Source organism: Sciurus carolinensis, chromosome 8 (genome assembly GCF_902686445.1).
Source record: "Sciurus carolinensis chromosome 8, mSciCar1.2, whole genome shotgun sequence".
Lineage (NCBI taxonomy): Eukaryota > Metazoa > Chordata > Mammalia > Rodentia > Sciuridae > Sciurus > Sciurus carolinensis.
Genome location: NC_062220.1, coordinates 5900772 through 5918794, shown reverse-complemented (window position 1 = coordinate 5918794; position 18023 = coordinate 5900772). Strand labels below are relative to the sequence as shown.

The 18023-nt window shown below is 43.8% G+C and overlaps 2 protein-coding genes and 1 non-coding gene across 7 annotated transcripts in view; 1 reads left to right on the top strand and 2 right to left on the bottom strand.

Annotated features, from left to right (window-relative positions):
• Smarcd3 (SWI/SNF related, matrix associated, actin dependent regulator of chromatin, subfamily d, member 3) overlaps positions 1-18023 on the bottom strand; it is a 128746-nt gene that overhangs the window by 65280 nt on the left and 45443 nt on the right. The window lies entirely within an intron of this gene.
• The window catches only part of Nub1 (negative regulator of ubiquitin like proteins 1), a 29450-nt gene continuing 25109 nt past the window's right edge, over positions 13683-18023 (top strand). Inside the window, exons 1-2 of one of the 2 annotated variants that reach the window (XM_047561892.1) lie at positions 13683-13826; positions 16106-16223. In XM_047561892.1, coding sequence (XP_047417848.1) covers positions 13756-13826; positions 16106-16223 — 189 coding nt within the window. In that variant the 5' untranslated portion in view covers positions 13683-13755. Of the gene's footprint in view, positions 13827-14940; positions 14960-16105; positions 16224-18023 lie in introns of those variants that run through there. The other variant, XM_047561893.1, reaches the window with a different exon arrangement.
• Positions 15285-15358, bottom strand: Trnav-cac (transfer RNA valine (anticodon CAC)). The gene has a single exon. It is a non-coding gene; the product is annotated as a tRNA-Val (tRNA).

Genomic DNA, 18023 nt, shown 5'->3' with positions numbered 1-18023 from the left:
CTAGCATGGCTGAATTCCCAGACCGTTTTCTCTCTCTCTTTTCACCTTATACTCAAAAAAGGAGGCCCTTCATACTCTCCACGTCCACTGTAACTCAATAGTGGCTGGTATATGACCTGACATCGACCCCAGTTCTGGACTAGATTTTGCTGCCTTCTGCCATGTGGATGGAGCAAGGCCCTGTATCAGGCCCTTTATTGGTGTTGGGGGCATCCTCCTTCTAACCCTATCTGCTCCGATTCCTTCCTTCTCTTATGTATTCAGACCTCCTGATCAGAGGCCGCTTTCTGCCATTTTGTTCCTGCATGCAACACTGGCCCTCTCATTCTTCAGAGAGGTAAGATCCCTTCCAGTCTCTTGCAGAGGCACCCTGCCCGAGACCCTTGACTTTTGGCTCATCTGGACCTGCGGGGTCCTCCACCAATGGGATTGCAGGAGGGAATGCCCTCTCATTCTCCAGTGGAATTCTGTCCAGTGAAGGGAGACATCAAAGGAGGCTCTGATCTCCGCCGCCACCCTGGTCAAACCTCTCCAACATGGGGGCTAACCCGTTCATCCCAGAGACTCCCACTTAGGTCATCTCATTAAAAATTTTTATACAGATCTGGCTGCAATCTAAATTAGACCACCTAATTGATGGCCCAAATTTGGAATTTGGAAACTTTGACCCAAAATTCTCCAAGACTTAGACAATTTCCTCCAATGAAATGGCAAATGACCTGAGGTCCCTTACCTCTAAGCTTTCTCTTACCTCCACTAAAAGCCCTCATTATGCCAACCTTGCTCTGCACTACAATTAGTTCTTGCTGACTTCCTAGATCAAGTCCTGATCCCCAGCCCTCTTCCTCATTTTCTGCTCCCAAAATACCAGATGAACCCCCATATTACAAGCCCCAGGGGCCTTCGGCCCCCTCATCTCAGCCTCTCCCAAGCCTCAAATCCCCATTCCCTATCCCTCATACCTTCACCTCCTGTCACCCAGTCTAAAACTTGTCTTCCAAAGCACATGTTTTCCCTTTGGGTGGTGGCTGGGGCTGAAGGGCCCATCTGAGTCCATGTTCCCTTTTCTGTGACAGATATGTCCCAAATGAGGACGGATTAGGCTCATTTCCTGAAAATTCTATTAAATTTAGGAAGGCGTTCATACATCTGACTCAGGCCTATCCGTTACTTGGGCAGATGTTTACCACATTCACACTTCCACCCTGACCTGTGATGAACATGCCCATATTTGGTAAGTGGCTAGAGAACATGCTGATCTCCTCAATACCCTAAGCCTCACATCTGGCAAGAAAAAAAAAAAAAAAAAAAAAAGAAAGAAAGAAAAGAAAATCTGTCTCAGTTAGAGTAAAACTACCCCTCATCTGTTCTAGTTCAGGAATCCACATTATTTACTTTCTCTAGTGATGATATCACCCAGCGCACCAACAGGCTTGCTTCCCATTTCAATTGAGGAGCATAATACAAAATCATGGCCCTGTGAGTATGAGGACCCCAAAGAACAAAGGGAACGTGTAAGAAATATTAAGGGAAAAACTAGATGACAATTGTCCTGCCTTAAATTAAAATACTTTTCAAGAAGTTTAGTGTCTCCCATTCTGAGCAAGGCCCCAGCCAGATGTCATGGAAGGAAAGTCAGAAACTGTAACCCCTAGAAGCTCTGAGACTGGGGAGATGGCTCCTAGTCAAAGAGACAGTTTTCTCAGCACAAGTGCCCATGTTCTGTTCTCTTTCATTTGTCCTCAAAAGTAATAGTAGGAGATGATTTAATCACAGTTGAGATAAAGGAGATGCCTAATAATTTTCTGTATCCAACCTGGCCTGATTTATCAACTGGGGAATAAAACTGGTCTCCAGAGGAAACATAAATTACAGGACCCACCTCAGGAGACTGATTTTATAAAGGAAAAATGGTTAAAATGCCCTGTGAATGAGGTTTTGCCTCTCAGAACAGCATCTTCCCTCACTTAGCTTCTGCCAGAGCTTTATCTCACCAAGGTTGCATTGATGTGTAAATTGCAGAGGCCTGCAGGGCTTGCAGAGAACTGATTTGGGACTGAAGAAAAAAAGTATGTCACTTAAATACAAGTCACTTGTGGCTGCTATTTTACCACCCTGCTTTCTTAACAAGTTCCACTACAGCGCAGGGATGGAAAATGAATGATCAAGTCTTTATCTTAGGGTTTCAGGGCTCTCTCATTCTTTCACTCTAATCTGAGGCAAAAAGTAAACTCTGATCTGATAAAGATGCTCTATATGCTCCTTTACTAGAGTAATTAATGTCTTTATGTCATTTTTTTTTAGAACTTTTTACTTTTTAAGGACTCTTGTTTTTTAGTATGTATTTTTGAGCTCATGGTTTTATGGTGAATTCACATTTGATCCTGGGTGCCTAAATTAAAATATTTTCCTGATCAGTCTTATTTCATCTAACTATAGAGGTTTTTATATTCTGTCTTTGTTTAGAGGCTGATTTTCAAGGGTTAGCTCTCAAACACATTGTGAAAATTTCCTCTTACAACAAAAAATATAAGATCTTTGTTTCCTGTTTGTGTATGTGTGCACACCTGTGTACTGTATTGCTGTGTCTACACATGTGCTTGTGTCTAGATATCATGTACCTGGTATCAAAATTGGCATAGAAATAAATGAGCACTCATAAATTAAAATTTACTAAGAAATGGTTTCAAATACCTTTTAATTCATGTGACTTAAAAAGAGGGTTCAATTTAAAAACAAATGGGGGACTGGGGAGATAGCTCAGTGAGTAGAGTGCTTACCTTCCAAGCACAAGGCCCTGGGTTTTATCCCCAGCACCACAAAAATAAATAAATAAGTAAATAAAATAAATAAATAAAAACAAATGGGAGTAAAGATGTCTCTAAAATTAGGAACTTACAAGTTTTTCTAGGTGGTCAGACAATTAAGGGAGTGTTGGTTTTTATTAAATGAATAGAATGTAATATCCACTGCTTCAGGATTTTTCTTCAACAAGAAAGAGATGGCTAGTACTGTTAACTACATTGTTTTTTAAAGTTAAAAATGAGTAAATTAGATTAAAATAAATGGAATTAGTCATAAATGTGTTTGTTAGAAACATCTGATTAATTTGCAAAGTTAAAGTACTAAAACATCAACTGCTAAATATAAAATCAAGTACTCTTAAATTCCATAAGGTAATATTGCAAAGAGGAGGATCATTGGAGAGGGAAACATCCCTGATGCTTCCAAGGAAAGCCACATGGTCAAGGAGACCCTGACCCATTCTGGCAGGTGGCACTAAAGAAGCTAAGAGGCTGCTCTCAAGTTCCCAAGGGTGACCCCTGAGGGAACTCAGCTGACTCAACAACAGATAGGAACATGGTCAATTTGACCAGCCTGGTCTTAAACACCTAGCAAAGCCAGATATAACCAAAGTACAGTCATAGTGGACATTTAAAAGAAAAGACAATAGTTCTTTTAATGAAACTTAAGATGTACACTGTGTCAGCCCCACAGCCCTAGTGTTCCCCAAATTCTGAGGTATTTTTCCTTTGCAAGGCTCATATTTACCCTGCCTACCAAAAATCAGCCTGGCCTCTGTACTTTGGCTTTCCCTACTCCTCAAATTGATGTTTTACCTGACAACCAAAGTTTGCCTATCCCAATAATGACACACACCAGACACAAGAGAGCACCTCAGTTCATTCCCTTACTCATAGGACTAGGGATATCCACTGGAGTTGGCACAGGAGCAGCGGGATCTCCTTACTGCTGAACAAGGTGGACTCTGCCTCTTCTTTGGGAAAGAATGTTGCTTCTATGTTAATCAATCAAGACTGGTAAGGGATAAGGTTAAACAACTACAGGACTGATTGGAGCAACAGAGAAGAGAACTAGCTGATTCCTGGTGGTCCTCACTGAGGGATCTAAAACCCCTTCTGTCCCCCTTGATATCCATCTTTCTCATAATAACCTTTCTTCCCTGTATTCTTAACTTTATTCAGAAACAGCATCTTGACAGGGTGACCAGTTTAAGCCAGACTGCCTCCCAAGAACACAAAAAAGCTCTTCTCTTCCTGCACCCAAAACTTGACTATCCTGAGACTGACAAGGAGGAAATCACCCACGATGATGCTAATGCTCCCTCCCTCTACACCCCCTCTCAAGCCACAAATGCCAGGAACTTGTGGGAACCCAGGACATCCCTCACCTCCGAATTCTCTTCCCGATCTCTGATAGGGGATCGCCTACCCCACTCCCTCTCATTAGTAAGTAGCCAGATATGATAATGTTGCCCCAACTCATTATACCACTTTCAATGTCAGGAATGAAGGATATGGAAAATCAGCCCCAGGGAACTTCCTTATCCACAGCTGTTCCCCTCCCTGCCCTTCTCCCCTGTGTAGGGAGATGTCTATGGGAAATTGGAGCTCTTGTCTTTGCAGTGGGATAAAACAGAAGCCCAGGCCTCAGCTAGAGGGAAGGCAGGAAGGGAAATGGGGAGACCACAGAAGGGACTCGCACCTGGACCCCACCTATAGCTGAACTGGCTGTCTCCAGTACTGTGACCCCATGATCTCTATCCACACCCTTGAAGGACATGGAAAATAACAACCCAATAGGCCTCAGGGAACTTCCCTTACCTACAACTATTCCCCTACCCACCCTCCCACCCCCAACCTAAATGAGCCCACTATCAGCAACCAATAAAATTCCTCCTACCTGGCCCTGCTGCACCCTGTGAAACCCAGACCCTTGTTGTAGCCTGCTGCCATTTTCTCCTTGAATGTGCACCCCTCTGTTTCTTAATGAAGCATTGCTGATCCATGGAGGTCTGTCTCCATTTCTTTCTCTTTCTGTATTCTCCCTCATTTGCTTTCAGCACCACCTCCCCAAATATATATAATTTTTGGTCCAGGGGCACTTAACAACTGAGTCACATCCCCAGCCCTTTTTGTATTTTATTTAGAGACAGGATCTCTCTGAGTTGCTTAGGGCCTTGCTAAGTTGCTGAGACTGGCTTTGAACTCATGATCCTCCTGCCTTGGATTCCTGAGCTGCTAGGATTACAGGCATGCCCCACCTTGCCCAGCTTATAGGCAATAATTTTGTCTTGCTCTTAGTTACCTAACATTGGTTACGCGGGTGTGAAAGAGCAGCTGGTTGGAACCAGGAGCTGACTGGCAGCAGGTGCAATGGCATGTGTTGGACGGGGCATGGCTTTCCACTGAAGTGCAAAGGCTTCCTGCAGAGAGAAGTTTAAGTGAATTTTCCTTGAGCAGTGGTATCAGTCCTGGACTGACCCCTGGATGCCTTTTAAAGGAAAAAATGTGCCTGTTTTCTTAAGTGATGGTTTCTGCTAAACAAACCTGGCTATCATCTTAACTGGCTGAGCCTAGTCTAAGACGATTTGGTTATGTGGGTACAGCTGGGTGTTGAGTAAAATGTATAGGAAGCCATTCACACAGACTGAGCTCTAGACCCCAAGGGACCGATTTGAAATGGAATCATTCAGGATGGAGTTCCAGGCCACCAAACTGACACTAAATTTTTTATGCAACTTTCTGAGAAATCTGAAGGCCAACCTAAATAGATCAGTTTGGGCTAGCCTGATCGGGAAGTCCCCTGTATTTTAACCCTAGAAGGAAAGCCACTTTGAAAGACTGAATCTGCTATTTCTGCTGTCTTCAGCCCTTTCCTGGCTCAACCCTCAAGGGTGCCTTTTATCAGATTTTTAGAAGAGATGCCACTTCAATTTGTGAATAAAAGCCAACTAGATCTTTAAACTAGTCTCACTGTAATTTTGTCTTTTGAAGACGGGATATTAAAAAATTGAACAAGGTAGAGGGAAGACAAAGAGTCTTTTCTTGTAATGGTTTCTCTACATTTCTGAGTAGCAAAAATAACTGACTTTACTTTTACCTTTTGGTTCACACATTAGTTCATCAATAAACTGGATGTTCCCTCTAGAGTGTGATGCAGTAACTTGCAGAAGACCAAGCTTCTCACTAGCAACTAGAAGAGCCAGAGCATCTGGAGGCAGTGGAGAGCTGCTGAGGCCAGCGGAGAGCACTGGGAGACTGTATTCCAGATAGCAGAGAAGCTGAGGGGCGAGCTGATGGCTCAGCTGGGGGCATTCACAAAGTCTGGACAGGGGCAGAGAATCCAGGCTGAGAATCCAGATTCTGAGCCCACAGAGCCACTGCTAGGAACAGAAAACCAGCAGGGCTTCTGGCAATGACCATGGGGGAATTCCAAGGACAGTTTGCTGAATTCTGGGATTGTATGGGACAAGCAACTGAAACCTAAATGCAAAGCCTGTGAGAAGCTGAGGAAGATTCTGGTGGATTCAGGTGACTGAGATCAGGTTTGAGGTGTGCTGGAATGCTGCAGAGAGGGCTCTGCAGAGCATCAGCAGGCTCCCAGTTAGAAACTGAAGCCTTCAACCCAGCCTTGACTCACAGGCTCCCTGACTGGATTAAGGGCACTGGAAAGGGGGAACACTCCCAGGATGGTCATAACATCTGAAGCCTCAAAATTTTAGAAGCTGCATTTGACATCTCAGAAAAATTACTAGGTGCATGAGAAATAAAGCAAAACAAAAAGACAAACCCACAGATGAGCCAGATATTGAAATTACCTGACTTTAAAATAACTATGATTGACGTTCAAGAAAGCAGAGGAAAATATGGAGAATTTTACTGCAGTATCAAATCTATAAAAATACATTCAATGGAAACTCCAGAACTGAAAAGTATGATGAATGAAGTTATGGACTCTGTGGATTAGATACAACTAAAGACAGGATTAGTGAACTGCACACAAATCAACAGAAAACATGTGAAGCACAGAGAGAAAGAATGGAAAAGACACAAACAAGCACTAGAGAGACATGGGATGTGGTGCGGTGAAAAGATCTGCTATACTTGTATAACTAATTTCCCAGAGCAAGAGAGTGGGGCTGAAACAATATTTGAAGAGATCATGTCCAAGAGATTAAGTTCCTCACAACTGATGAGAGTCGTTGATTCACAGATTCAGTCAGGTCTGTGACTCCTAAGCAGAGTGAATACAAAGTCAGTCATACCAGCCCATCAGAGTAGGACCTCTGAAGATGAAGGACAAAGGCAAACTCTTAAAAGGATCCAGAATGAAAGACAGCCCTTGCCTGCTAAGATGGTCGGCAGACCCCAGAAACAGTGGAACTGGAAGATAGTGGGGTCAGCACCTTCCATGTGCCGAAAGAGAACACACAGATGTCATTAACATTCCCCCGAAGTTTTAGGCTTTGAATAAAACAGTTTCCTTCCAGCAACTTCTATCTCCCCAATTTTCAGTAGAGCAACAAGCAGCACTGACATTGGGTCCCAGTAACTCTGGGTCTTTAATGAAGCTTAGGCAATAAGTTTCTTTTGGAAGGCAGGGATAGTAGAGATTTCTGATTTTGTCTTTGAAGTGTCATGAATAATAATATAACAATAATATAATGTGGTTTATACCACACTATAATTTCTGCACTTAAATTTAAAAAGAAAAAGAGTTAATCATTCTAACATTCCATAAAGGTTTTTTTTTTACCCTATGTAAATTTATGATTGCACAAATGGTATGCCTTTACTCCATGTACAAACAGAGAAACAACATGTATCCCATTTGTTTACAATAAAAAAAATTTAAAAATTAACATGTAAGAATTCTTAGCAGTCTATGGCTTTAGCAGGTTATCCTCTATGTCAGCAAATTTTGACCACTCCCTCTGTCTTGTCTCTCCAGATCCTGGAATTAGCTTTGAAACCTCAGTTTTCTTATGCATCCTAGAAATTCAGAGAATTTTATTTTTTTCATCTTTTTCTCATTGTAAGGATGTTCATGATGATTTGCAAGTTCTTTTTCACATGGTTTTGCCAAATCTATTGTTGGCATCATTGGAAGAATGAACAGCTTTTTTGTTGTCGTTGTTGTTGTTGTTGTTGTTGTTGTTGTTGTTGTTTGGCTCATGCCAAAGACCCTCAGAAAGATGTGAGAAGCAAAGGAGCTTATCCTGGTGATGATCCCTGCAGAGCCCCATCTGAAACCCATCTTGAAAATCAGGATCATGTCCACTTCCCCGGGTGTTGAAGATTAAACACCAAAAAGATGCCAAGGCAAGAACAAAAAGTTTTCTTTAAAAAATAGAACAGACAGAAAATGAGAGAGAGAGAGAGACAGTCCACTCCCATAAAGGTTTTTTGAAGGGTGAGTCTAGCAAGGATTATTTAGTTTCTTGCATCTATGGTCTGCTTAGTTTCCATTCACCCTTTCTTAAAATCACAAGACTAATGTTATATGTCAATTTCTTTTTAATGTTAAAGTGTAAAACAATGATCTTAACTTAATACTATTAACAGCATGGCTTTCTTTGTCCTGCCATCTCTGTCCTGCTTTCCATGTCCTTCCAGAGCAAAAGCATGACCTACCCAGCCATCGAGACAGAGGCACTGAGGAACCTGGGTCAGAAATCTGGACCAGAACATGTCAGAGATTCGTATCAGGACACATGCTTCCAGAAGGCTTCTACCTGAGTCCCAGGTGAGCAGGCTGGTCCCTTTCTTAACTCACTGAGATCTTCCTTGAGATGCAGCCTGCTAGCCCATGTTTCTTGGGATCAGAGTAATCCTCTTATACAATCTTTTCATAACTTCTTCAGCTTCTGCCATCTTCTAGAATACTAAAGTCATGGACTCTCCGTCAGGTAGGAACAAATCCTCCTCCATTTGCTTGGTCTCTGTGTTTTCCACGTTCCTCTTGGTCAGCAAAAATGCTGAATAACATGACTGTGACTCCAAATGGGGCATTAAAGGAAAATATCACTCAGGACACTTGTTATAGATAGTATGGGAGACCTTATGCAGGGGGGCCAAGGCAAAGGGCACAGGGGCCACTGCAGCCAGGGAGACTGGATTCCGCTCTCACTCCAACTAGGACAAGTTGGGACTTAAAATCATGGAGAAGGTAGATGAAAAATTAATAAGAGGAAACATCAAGGAAAGGGGTCCTGGCTAAACCGACTTAGCGAGATTCTTGTTCAAACTGAATTCTACAAGGATAGAGGAGGCCCAATATCAGACGTAGTCAGGAAGAACTCAGGTGGCCCACTGAAGTTTTGATCCAAGGAGTCTTTGTTAAGGATTACCAGTAAAAGTGAAAGTCCCCCCAGTTGAAAGTGTGAGTCATCATTCAAATTCCCTGGAAATTACCATTTATAAATAGGAAAGTCAAGAATGAACTTGTTTCCTTTTTAAATCCACTTCATCTATAAAAAATTAATTCAGCCAGGTGCAGTGGCTCTCGCCTATAATCCCAGTGACTCAGGAGGCTAGGGCAGGAGGATCACAAGTTCAAGGCTAGCTTTGGCAATGTATTGAGGCCCTGAGCAAATTTAGCATGACCCTGTCTCAAAATAAAAAAAAAAAAATTAATGAGTTGGGGCTGTACCTCAGTGGTAAAGTGGTAAAGTTTAATCCCCAGTAACACAAAGTATATCTAATAATAATAATAATAATAAATAATTCATTCACTACACAACTTAACCCAGCACACATACGTTTGTGATTAAAACAACTGTAAAAGATGAACTGCCAAAGCCACCTGTTACTTTGGTTTTGTTTTAGCCAGAACTGATAATAATCAGCATTAAGTTTCACTGCCAGGCAGAGGGTGTTCAAGAGGTTCTCAGTTTTAGACAAGTAGAAGTGAAATGAGATATTCCTTGATTCTTTATCACTACAAAACCCATAGCAACAAAAACACAAATGCAAATCACTTCTTCATCTCAAGAAACTGAAGTTAAAGTCAATAAATATCAATGTTCAAAGGAGACAGGTTATAAAAATAAAAGTTGGATACTGGGTCAAAGACAAGGTACAGGGGGATTCTGCCATGCTGACCTCCTATGAGTTGAACAAATCTACCCTTCCAGATGGACTTGCCACCAAACATATAAGTGACAAAAGAAAAAACAGACACTTTGGACTTCATCAGCATTAAAAACTTTTGTGCTTCTAGATACCTTTAAGAAGGTGAGAACAGAATCTACTCCATTCTGAAAACATGTGCAAATCATGAATATCTTGACTGGGATCCAGAATGCATAAAGAACTCTTGAGTTCCATAATAATTTTTAAAAGCCTAGGATTTTTTTTTTTTTAAGATGGACAAAGAATCAAAATAGACATTTCTCCAAAGATGGTAATGACTAACAGGCATAGGGAAAGGTGCTCAACATCATTAGTCAGTAAAGCAATGCAAGTGAAACCACAGCAAAACAGTGATTTGAACTCATTAGGATGGTTAGAATAAAAAAAGAAAGATGCTGGTGAAAATGTGAAGAAATTGGAATGCATATGCTTTGCTGGTAAGAACACAAAATGGTACAGCTGTCACAGAAAACATCTTGGCAGTTCTTCCAAAGATTAAACATAGAGCTACCATATGAACCACCAATTCCATTCTCAGCCACATACCCAAGAAAATATGTTCACACACGACTTGTGCACTAATCTTCACAGAAACATTATTCACAATAATATCCAAAAAAGTGGACATGGACTGATACATGGATAAACAAAATGCGGCACAGTTGTATAATAGAATATTATTTGGTAATAAAAAGGAATAAAGTACTAACATACGCTACATTGTAGATTAACCTTGAAAACATTATGCTCAGTGAAAGAAGCTAGTTGAAAAGACCACATATTATTTGATCCTCCTCCTCCTCCCCTCCTCCTCCTCCTCCCCTCCTCCTCCTCCTCCTCCTCAGGGGTGCACTACCACTGAGTTATGTCCCTGGTCCTTTCAGTTTTTAAGGTGGTCTCACTAAGTTGTTGAGGCTGGCGTCGAACTTGTGTTCCTCCTGCCCCAGCCTCCTGAGTAGCTGGGATTACAGGCATGGGCCACTGTACCTCATCTATATGATTCCATTTCTGTGAAATGTCTGAATTAGGCAAACCCATAGAAACAGAAACTGGGTTAGTGGTTGCCACAGGATGGGAAGAAGGAAAGATGAGTCACATAGGGGAAGTGTGCCTAGGATTGAGATTTTTGTTGGGGAAGTGCAAAGTGACTGAAAATGAGTACAGGGTTGTTTTGGGGTGATGAAATGCTTTTAAGTTATTTTCAGTGATTGATGCACAATTGTTTGGATACACTAAAAACCACTGAATTATACAACTCAAACTGATAAGTTACAAGGCATATGAATTATATCTTAATGAACCCATTTTAAAAGTGAAAATATATACCATTGTAACTATAGAGAAAAATCTTAAAATCATATACTGAAGATATACCTATGGAAAGATGTGGATTTTGTAGTATCTTCAGGAAAAGGATCAAGTTTTACTTCACAGAGTAAGTTTGTTACTTACGTAGTTACAAAGTAACAAATTGATCTAGACCTTGTGTGTGTGTGTGTGTGTGTGTGTGTGTGTTGCTGGGGATTGAACCCAGGGCCTGGTGCTATATCCCCAGTCCAACATTGTTTTATAGTAGTAAAAATATTCACAGATACTGTTTTCTTGGGATAACTATTTTAGTCCAATGAATAAGACCCGACAGCAGCTTATTTTGACAACAAATGCTGTATCCGCTTTTGTTGCAAAGCACACTATTTCTGAACCCATGGCTTTAAAAGATGACCATTTTATTTACCTCATGATTCACAGGAGGTGAATCAGGTGGTCCCTTCTGGGCTCTCTCAATGTGTCTATGGCCAGCTGGCAGCTGGATGACCTGGCCTAGCTATCCGGGCATGTCTAGAAGTTGGTAACTCTTGGCGGGGTTCCTTGGTTTTCCTCCCGGTGGCTAGCTCAGACTCTTTCACAAGGTGGTCTGCAGCAGGAGAGGGCCAGCTCTGAGGCCCCTAATCTCGGTTTCTGTCACATTTACTAATGCTGCATTGGCCAATGCAAATCAGGAGGCCAATCCAAATTCAAGAGACAGACAAAGAGACACCATTTCTTGATAGTGTCCATCACAAATTCAGTGAACCCTGGAAATTCTCTGGGTAATGAGTAACATTTTATACTCTTCTTGAGTTCGTACAATATTTGGGAAGAGTACTGGTGCTGCTAGAAGGATCACCTCAATTTCTTCTACAAAGCTTCCCCAGATCAGTAAACAGGCTTAGCAATCCACAAGTAATAACCCAAACTCCACAGAACAACCCTCCTTCTTAACAGGGCACTTGGAAAGCAGCGGGCAGGGCTCCTTCTCCAGTGCTGTAGCTCACCATTATCGTTACCTGCAGCACCAATGGAGCTAACTCTCCTTCGTCCTCCCTGGGACTCGGTTTCCATTGTTGAGTTCTCCACAGTTTCTGCTTTCCCTTTCCTTACTCTCCCTCACACAAAGGTGGTCACTTCATGCCTCCTTATCACACTGGGCATCTCTCTTCACTCCACTGTGCATCTGACTTGGTAGACTCCTTCTCTTGGAACTGGCCCTCACCAACTGAGCCACCGATATCCTGAATCCTACAACCACACTCTTCTAAATCTCATAAAAATAAGAGTTGTCAATTAGCTTAAGTGAAGCTATCCTAATAAAAAGGCAGCATTTATTGCTTGCTCTGCATGCAGTCTCCTTGAATGCCCACAACATCTCACAAAAGTAGGGTTATTATTATTCCCTTGGAGGTAGCATTAAGCAACTTGCCCAACCCTCCCCAGGCACTGAGGGGAGCCAGCTGCCAGCCGGCTGGACTTAGGACATCAAGCTCCCCCATGATAGTGCTAGAGCCAATCCAAGGAAGGGCTTTGGGAGTTGGAAAGGATGGGGCCAACCCCTCATCCCAGCAAACTTCCCGGGGTCTGAGAGATACTTTCTATCGTGTTCTCCATCAGCCTCTCAAAGTCCTTAGAGTACCAACTATCTCTCAGTTCTGCCCAGAAGCTGTGCGCCACCAACTGGGTGTTGCCCTTGTTCTCAGAGCATTCCGCAAATTGTCATTTTTCTTTTGTGGATACTTATTTCCTCCCCTAGACATAAGGACACAGTTCAGCTCATAGGTTTATTTGCATTTACCATCGCCTTGGAAGTAGGCGATGTCCACAGGTACTGCGGGCGATGGTAGGCGAGCAGCGCGAGAGAGGGGCAGGGATCTCAGGAAGCAACCTTCGCCGAAGCTGAGGACCCTACGGGGATTATAGATGGCGCGGGCTGGATCCCTCAGTTTGGAGGGTCAGGCCTGGTTCAAGGGGCTGGGTACGGGGCAGTCCAGACCCTGGTGCAGCGGAAATTGGTCTTCCTGCAATGTCCTCCATCGCTTTTGGAGAAACAAAACCAGACTGTCTCCTATGAAGTCCATGCGCTGGACCCGGACATCTAACTGCGGACCCTGGACATGAAGCGCCTACCGGATCCCACCCACGGCCGGGTCCTCACTCTGTCGGGCTCCCAGTATGGCCCCAGGGTGGGCCCATTTAACCCCGCCCCCTCCCATAGCTGCCCTACCACGCCCGGGTCCTTATTGCCCCGCCCCCAGACGGCCCCGCCCCGCCCCTTCTCTAGCTCCACCTCCACCCCGCTCCTCTGCCGCCCTGCGCCGGGTCGGCCTTCGCCCCGCCGGTGCCACCCCCGACGTAACCCACTGGCCCGCAGTAGCCCCGCCCACAGAGTCACCGCCCCGCCCCCTCGGCCCGCAGCATGGTCTGGCCCCGCCCACAGCCTCCTCCCGGGCGCCGCGAGGGCGGTGCGGCGGCGGCGGCGGGGGCGGGGCCGGTCTCACCCGGAATGAAAATAAACGGCGGCCACTGCCGCATCCGGGCACTCGGCAGGTCGCAGCGGGCGCAGCGGCGGCTCAGGTGAGGAGGCGGCGGTCGGGCGAAGGGGCGAAAGGGCAGCGGGACCCCGGCCTCCGCGGCGCGGCCTGGCTGGCGACCCCACTCCGGCGCGACCCGGCGCGTCCCCAGCCGGACGTGGCGCGGCGGCGGCGGCGGGCGAGGGCCTGCGCGGAGCCGGGCAGGGCGGCGGCGGTTCCGGCCCTGCCGCCCGCGCGGCGGCCCGGCCGAGGCATTTAAAAGCGGCGCAGCGCATTCGTGGTCGGGAGACGGAGCCAGACGGCCCGTGCGAGCCCTCTCGGCCCTGCGCGGCGCCGGCCCTCGCCCCCGGCCTCCCGGCCTCCCGGCCTCCCGGCGCGGCCCGCCGCCCCGATCTGTAATACGGGAATCGTATTCCTGCGACTTGTCCCCGAGGGTGAACGCGAGGTGGTGTGTCCCGCGCACGGTCCAAGTTCTGGTAAAGGTGGTCGGGATGAGTTCGTCCAAGCGAAAGTGAAAGGCTGGGCTGACAGTCCAGTTTCGGTTTGAAGCAGTGACACTGGCGGACTTCGTCCCGTCCTGGGTATCAGGGGGGACATGGGCATGCATAAAACTTAGTCCTCCAGCTACAGCCGAAACTTTTTCCCTTTTAACTTGATTTAATGTATGTGTCATCGCTGGTCCTGTTTCGGTAACTGAAATTCTTTAGTTTCAAGACAGTGGTTTATTTAAAAAAAAAAAAAAAAAAAAAGGATGTGGTGTAGAGACCCTGGAGCTATTATCGATCTGCTCCCTCGATTGTGGGACACGGACTAGGTTTGTGGCATCCTTTGGCTCTTTTTGTCAGGTGGTGGCTTGGTTAGGTCTTCTGAGTGTTGTCCAAATAGCTGGTTTCCAGTAAGCAGCCCATGTGATTTCTAATTCAGAATTTCCAAAGATTTATGAGTAGTATGTAAATGGTCTTTTTTTTTTTTTTTTTTTTTGCACTAGCATTGAACTGGAAGACACTTAACCACTGAACCATATCCTCAACCCTTTTTAATTTTTAATTTGAGACAGGGTCTCCCTTAGTTGCTTAGGATCTAACCTGATTGCTGAAACTGGCCTTGGACTTGAGATCCTCTTGCCTCAGCCTCCAGAACGGCTGGGATGACAGGTGTGCACCACTGTGCCCAACTGTAAGGTGGTCTTTTAAGTTGTTTGCATTTGAAAAACTAAGGCTACTAACTCCTGCTTTGTTTTGCTGTGAGAAGTAGTTTGTTAATGCTTGAAAATGTAGAATTCTTTACTGGGTTACTTCAGGTGCACCGGGCACCCTCCCTGATTTTTTTTTTTTTTTTTAAATATTTGTTAGTGGAATACATTTAAGCCACCACACTGTATTCAAAAATCAGGTGAACTAGGTTTGGGAGAATGAATACCAGCCCTCGACAGAAAAAAATGTTGCTTACTAGGTTATAATTTGTGTGTATATTTTTGCTCCCTAGAATTTTTTTTTTTTTTTTGTGGTGCTGGGGATTGAACCCAGAGCCTTGTGCTTGTGAGGCAAGCACTCTACCAACTGAGCTACATCCCCAGCCCTAGAATTTATCTTGATCATCTGGGAGCTGATAACTTTTTACTTTCCTTAGTACTTACCTGATCTGGGAGGCCTGGAAGCACTGCAGCATGCCTGCCAGCTCTCACACACCCCTTTGAGTGGCTGTGCTAGTTTGGGGTGCATTGACAGCTCCTTTGTGACATGTGCCTCTTGGGAAGAGAGAAGTTATGTTCTTGGGTCAGACAGCGAGGGATTGTGTGACAAAGTGCAGAGACAGTGTAAATAAATTTAGAATATATAAATTCAGATATAAAGAATGTTTATTATTGCTAGTTTATGGCTCAAGCTGACCTTTCTTTATGTTAACTACCAGTATGGTTGGTCTTTTGTTTTGTATTAAAACTAACCTAAGTACAAGTGAATTTTCAACTCTGTATTTAGTTGCCTAAAGAGATTTATTACTTTAGATATTCTTCTTTCTTTATCTTTTCTCATAGATTACAGAATAATGGCAAGGTAAGATATAGAAAAGTATAATAATCTTCACAACATAATAGCAACTTTGGAATCATATGTTTTGTATTATATATAATTGAACATATATTTTTATATATTTTTTAGAAAAGTCTAGAGCTAGTTAAAATCTTAGTAATTTAGATTAAATTGAAGAGGGAGGGGTGGAAAGGAGCTCTGCTTACTTTGCAAAACACCTGAGCATATTAGGTATATCATAAAACATTAAAAATATGATGGGATTTTATTGATGTACAGTTTTGCTTTCAAGGATGGCACAGAAGAAATATCTTCAAGCAAAATTGACCCAGTTTTTAAGGGAAGACAGGATTCAGCTTTGGAAACCTCCGTATACAGATGAAAATAAAGAAGTTGGTTTGGCATTAAAGGTATTTTTTCTTTAAAGATGTAAATAATTAGCAGTGTTATAAACCTCCTTGGGAAATAAGATTCTGAAGTCACAAGAACTTGCCAGATAGGACCATATAAACTTTGGGCATCACTGATTTACTAGGAATTAAAAGCTTGGTTTTGTTTTCTCAGATAAATACATATCTATATGTGTATGTGTATATATATTGCAGTGGAAGGGAGAGAGAGAGAAGGGGGAAATGCTGGTGAATCAGCCCAGGTCCTTACGCATGCTCGGTAAGCACTCCACCTCCAAGCTACATCACCAGCCCTTTTACTGGAATTTTATTAATTTAACTTTGTTACCTAATTTCTCAGGGATTGTATTCATTTTCTGTTGCTATAGCAGAGAATCTGACGTAGTTTATATAGAGAAAAGGGTTATTTTGGCTCCTGGTTCTGGAGGTTCCAGTCCAGTCCAAGATTGAATGGTTCCATGGCTTTGGGCCTCTGCAAGGGTGACACATCATGATAGGAGCTAGTGGGGGAGCAAAGTGCTCACCTCATGAACCAGGAAGTTAAAGAGGGTGGTCCGGGCTGTCAGGGTCCCATAATCCCTTTCAAGGGCATACCCAAAGACCTAAGGACCTCCTATAGGCCCCACCCATAAGGTTCTATCGCCTGAGGTCACGCCACGCTAGGCATCAGGCCTTTTACATGTGGGCCTTTGGAGAACACTGTTCATATTCCAGCCAGGGGAAGCATATCGTATTTTTAGTGCCTTCACTGCATAACATAAAATTCCTCACTTGGGACCCAATTTTGACCTGCTAGTGCAGCAGGACCAGTGCCATTGTCACCACCTTGCATGGTCTGTTTCTCGGTCCTCCTTATGTCATCCTCTGCTATAAAACAATTGCTCCCCTCCCCCAGTTTCTTTATGGCCATCAGTGTTCGTTTTCCCAAGTACTTTTTTGTAACAGTTTTTTTAAAAAAATTTTTTTTAGTTGTCAATGGACATTTATTATATTTACTTATATGTGGTGCTGAGAATCCAACACAGTTCCTTACACATGCTAGGCAAGTGCTCTACTACTGAGCCACAACCCCAGCCCTCTAACAGTTTTTTATGACATCATCAGAAATGGTATTATTTTACATGATGTTTCAAGAAACTGAAATTTGCCTGCCTTTCTAAGCAGAGAATCTTTACTCATTTTTGACAGAAATCTCCCATATTGGTACATCCTAGCACAGTCTTCTCTGCTTTCTGAGTCTGGGTATCCTGAACATGAGGTAACATTATCAGGGACCGTAGGTTGTTGTGAGGACATTAAATTGTCCTTTGAAGCAACATAGTAGTGCCATCAGAAGGTGACAGAGGGCATCAGGATCTCAGTTCTCTTTTCTCTCTGTCCCTGACAGGCATCAACTTTCCTTCTTTGCAGCTCATACTCTGAATTTTATAGCTTATGGGCCCAGAAATGGGTGTGACATGATAAGATATTGATCTTTGTCCCTGTCCCTGGTTCCTGGCAGAGCTAAAACTTACAGCAGTGGTAAGGGTGGTAGGAGTGTCTTTTGTCTTGATGAGGCTTGGTGGCTTTCAGATAACTTTAGGATAGGGCTGGTCACCAGGAAGACCATGCCCCTTGATTAGGCCCTTGGAAATTTAAGGCCAACCCTCTAGGTTCTGGGGAGAGGAGAGGGACTGGAGAGCAAGTTTACCTCCAGTGGTCTGTGGTTTAATCAGTCATGCCTGTGTAATCATGCTCCATAAAAAACCTAGGTGACAGGACAGCTGTTTCTAAATTGTCAAACTCATCTACGTGCTGGGA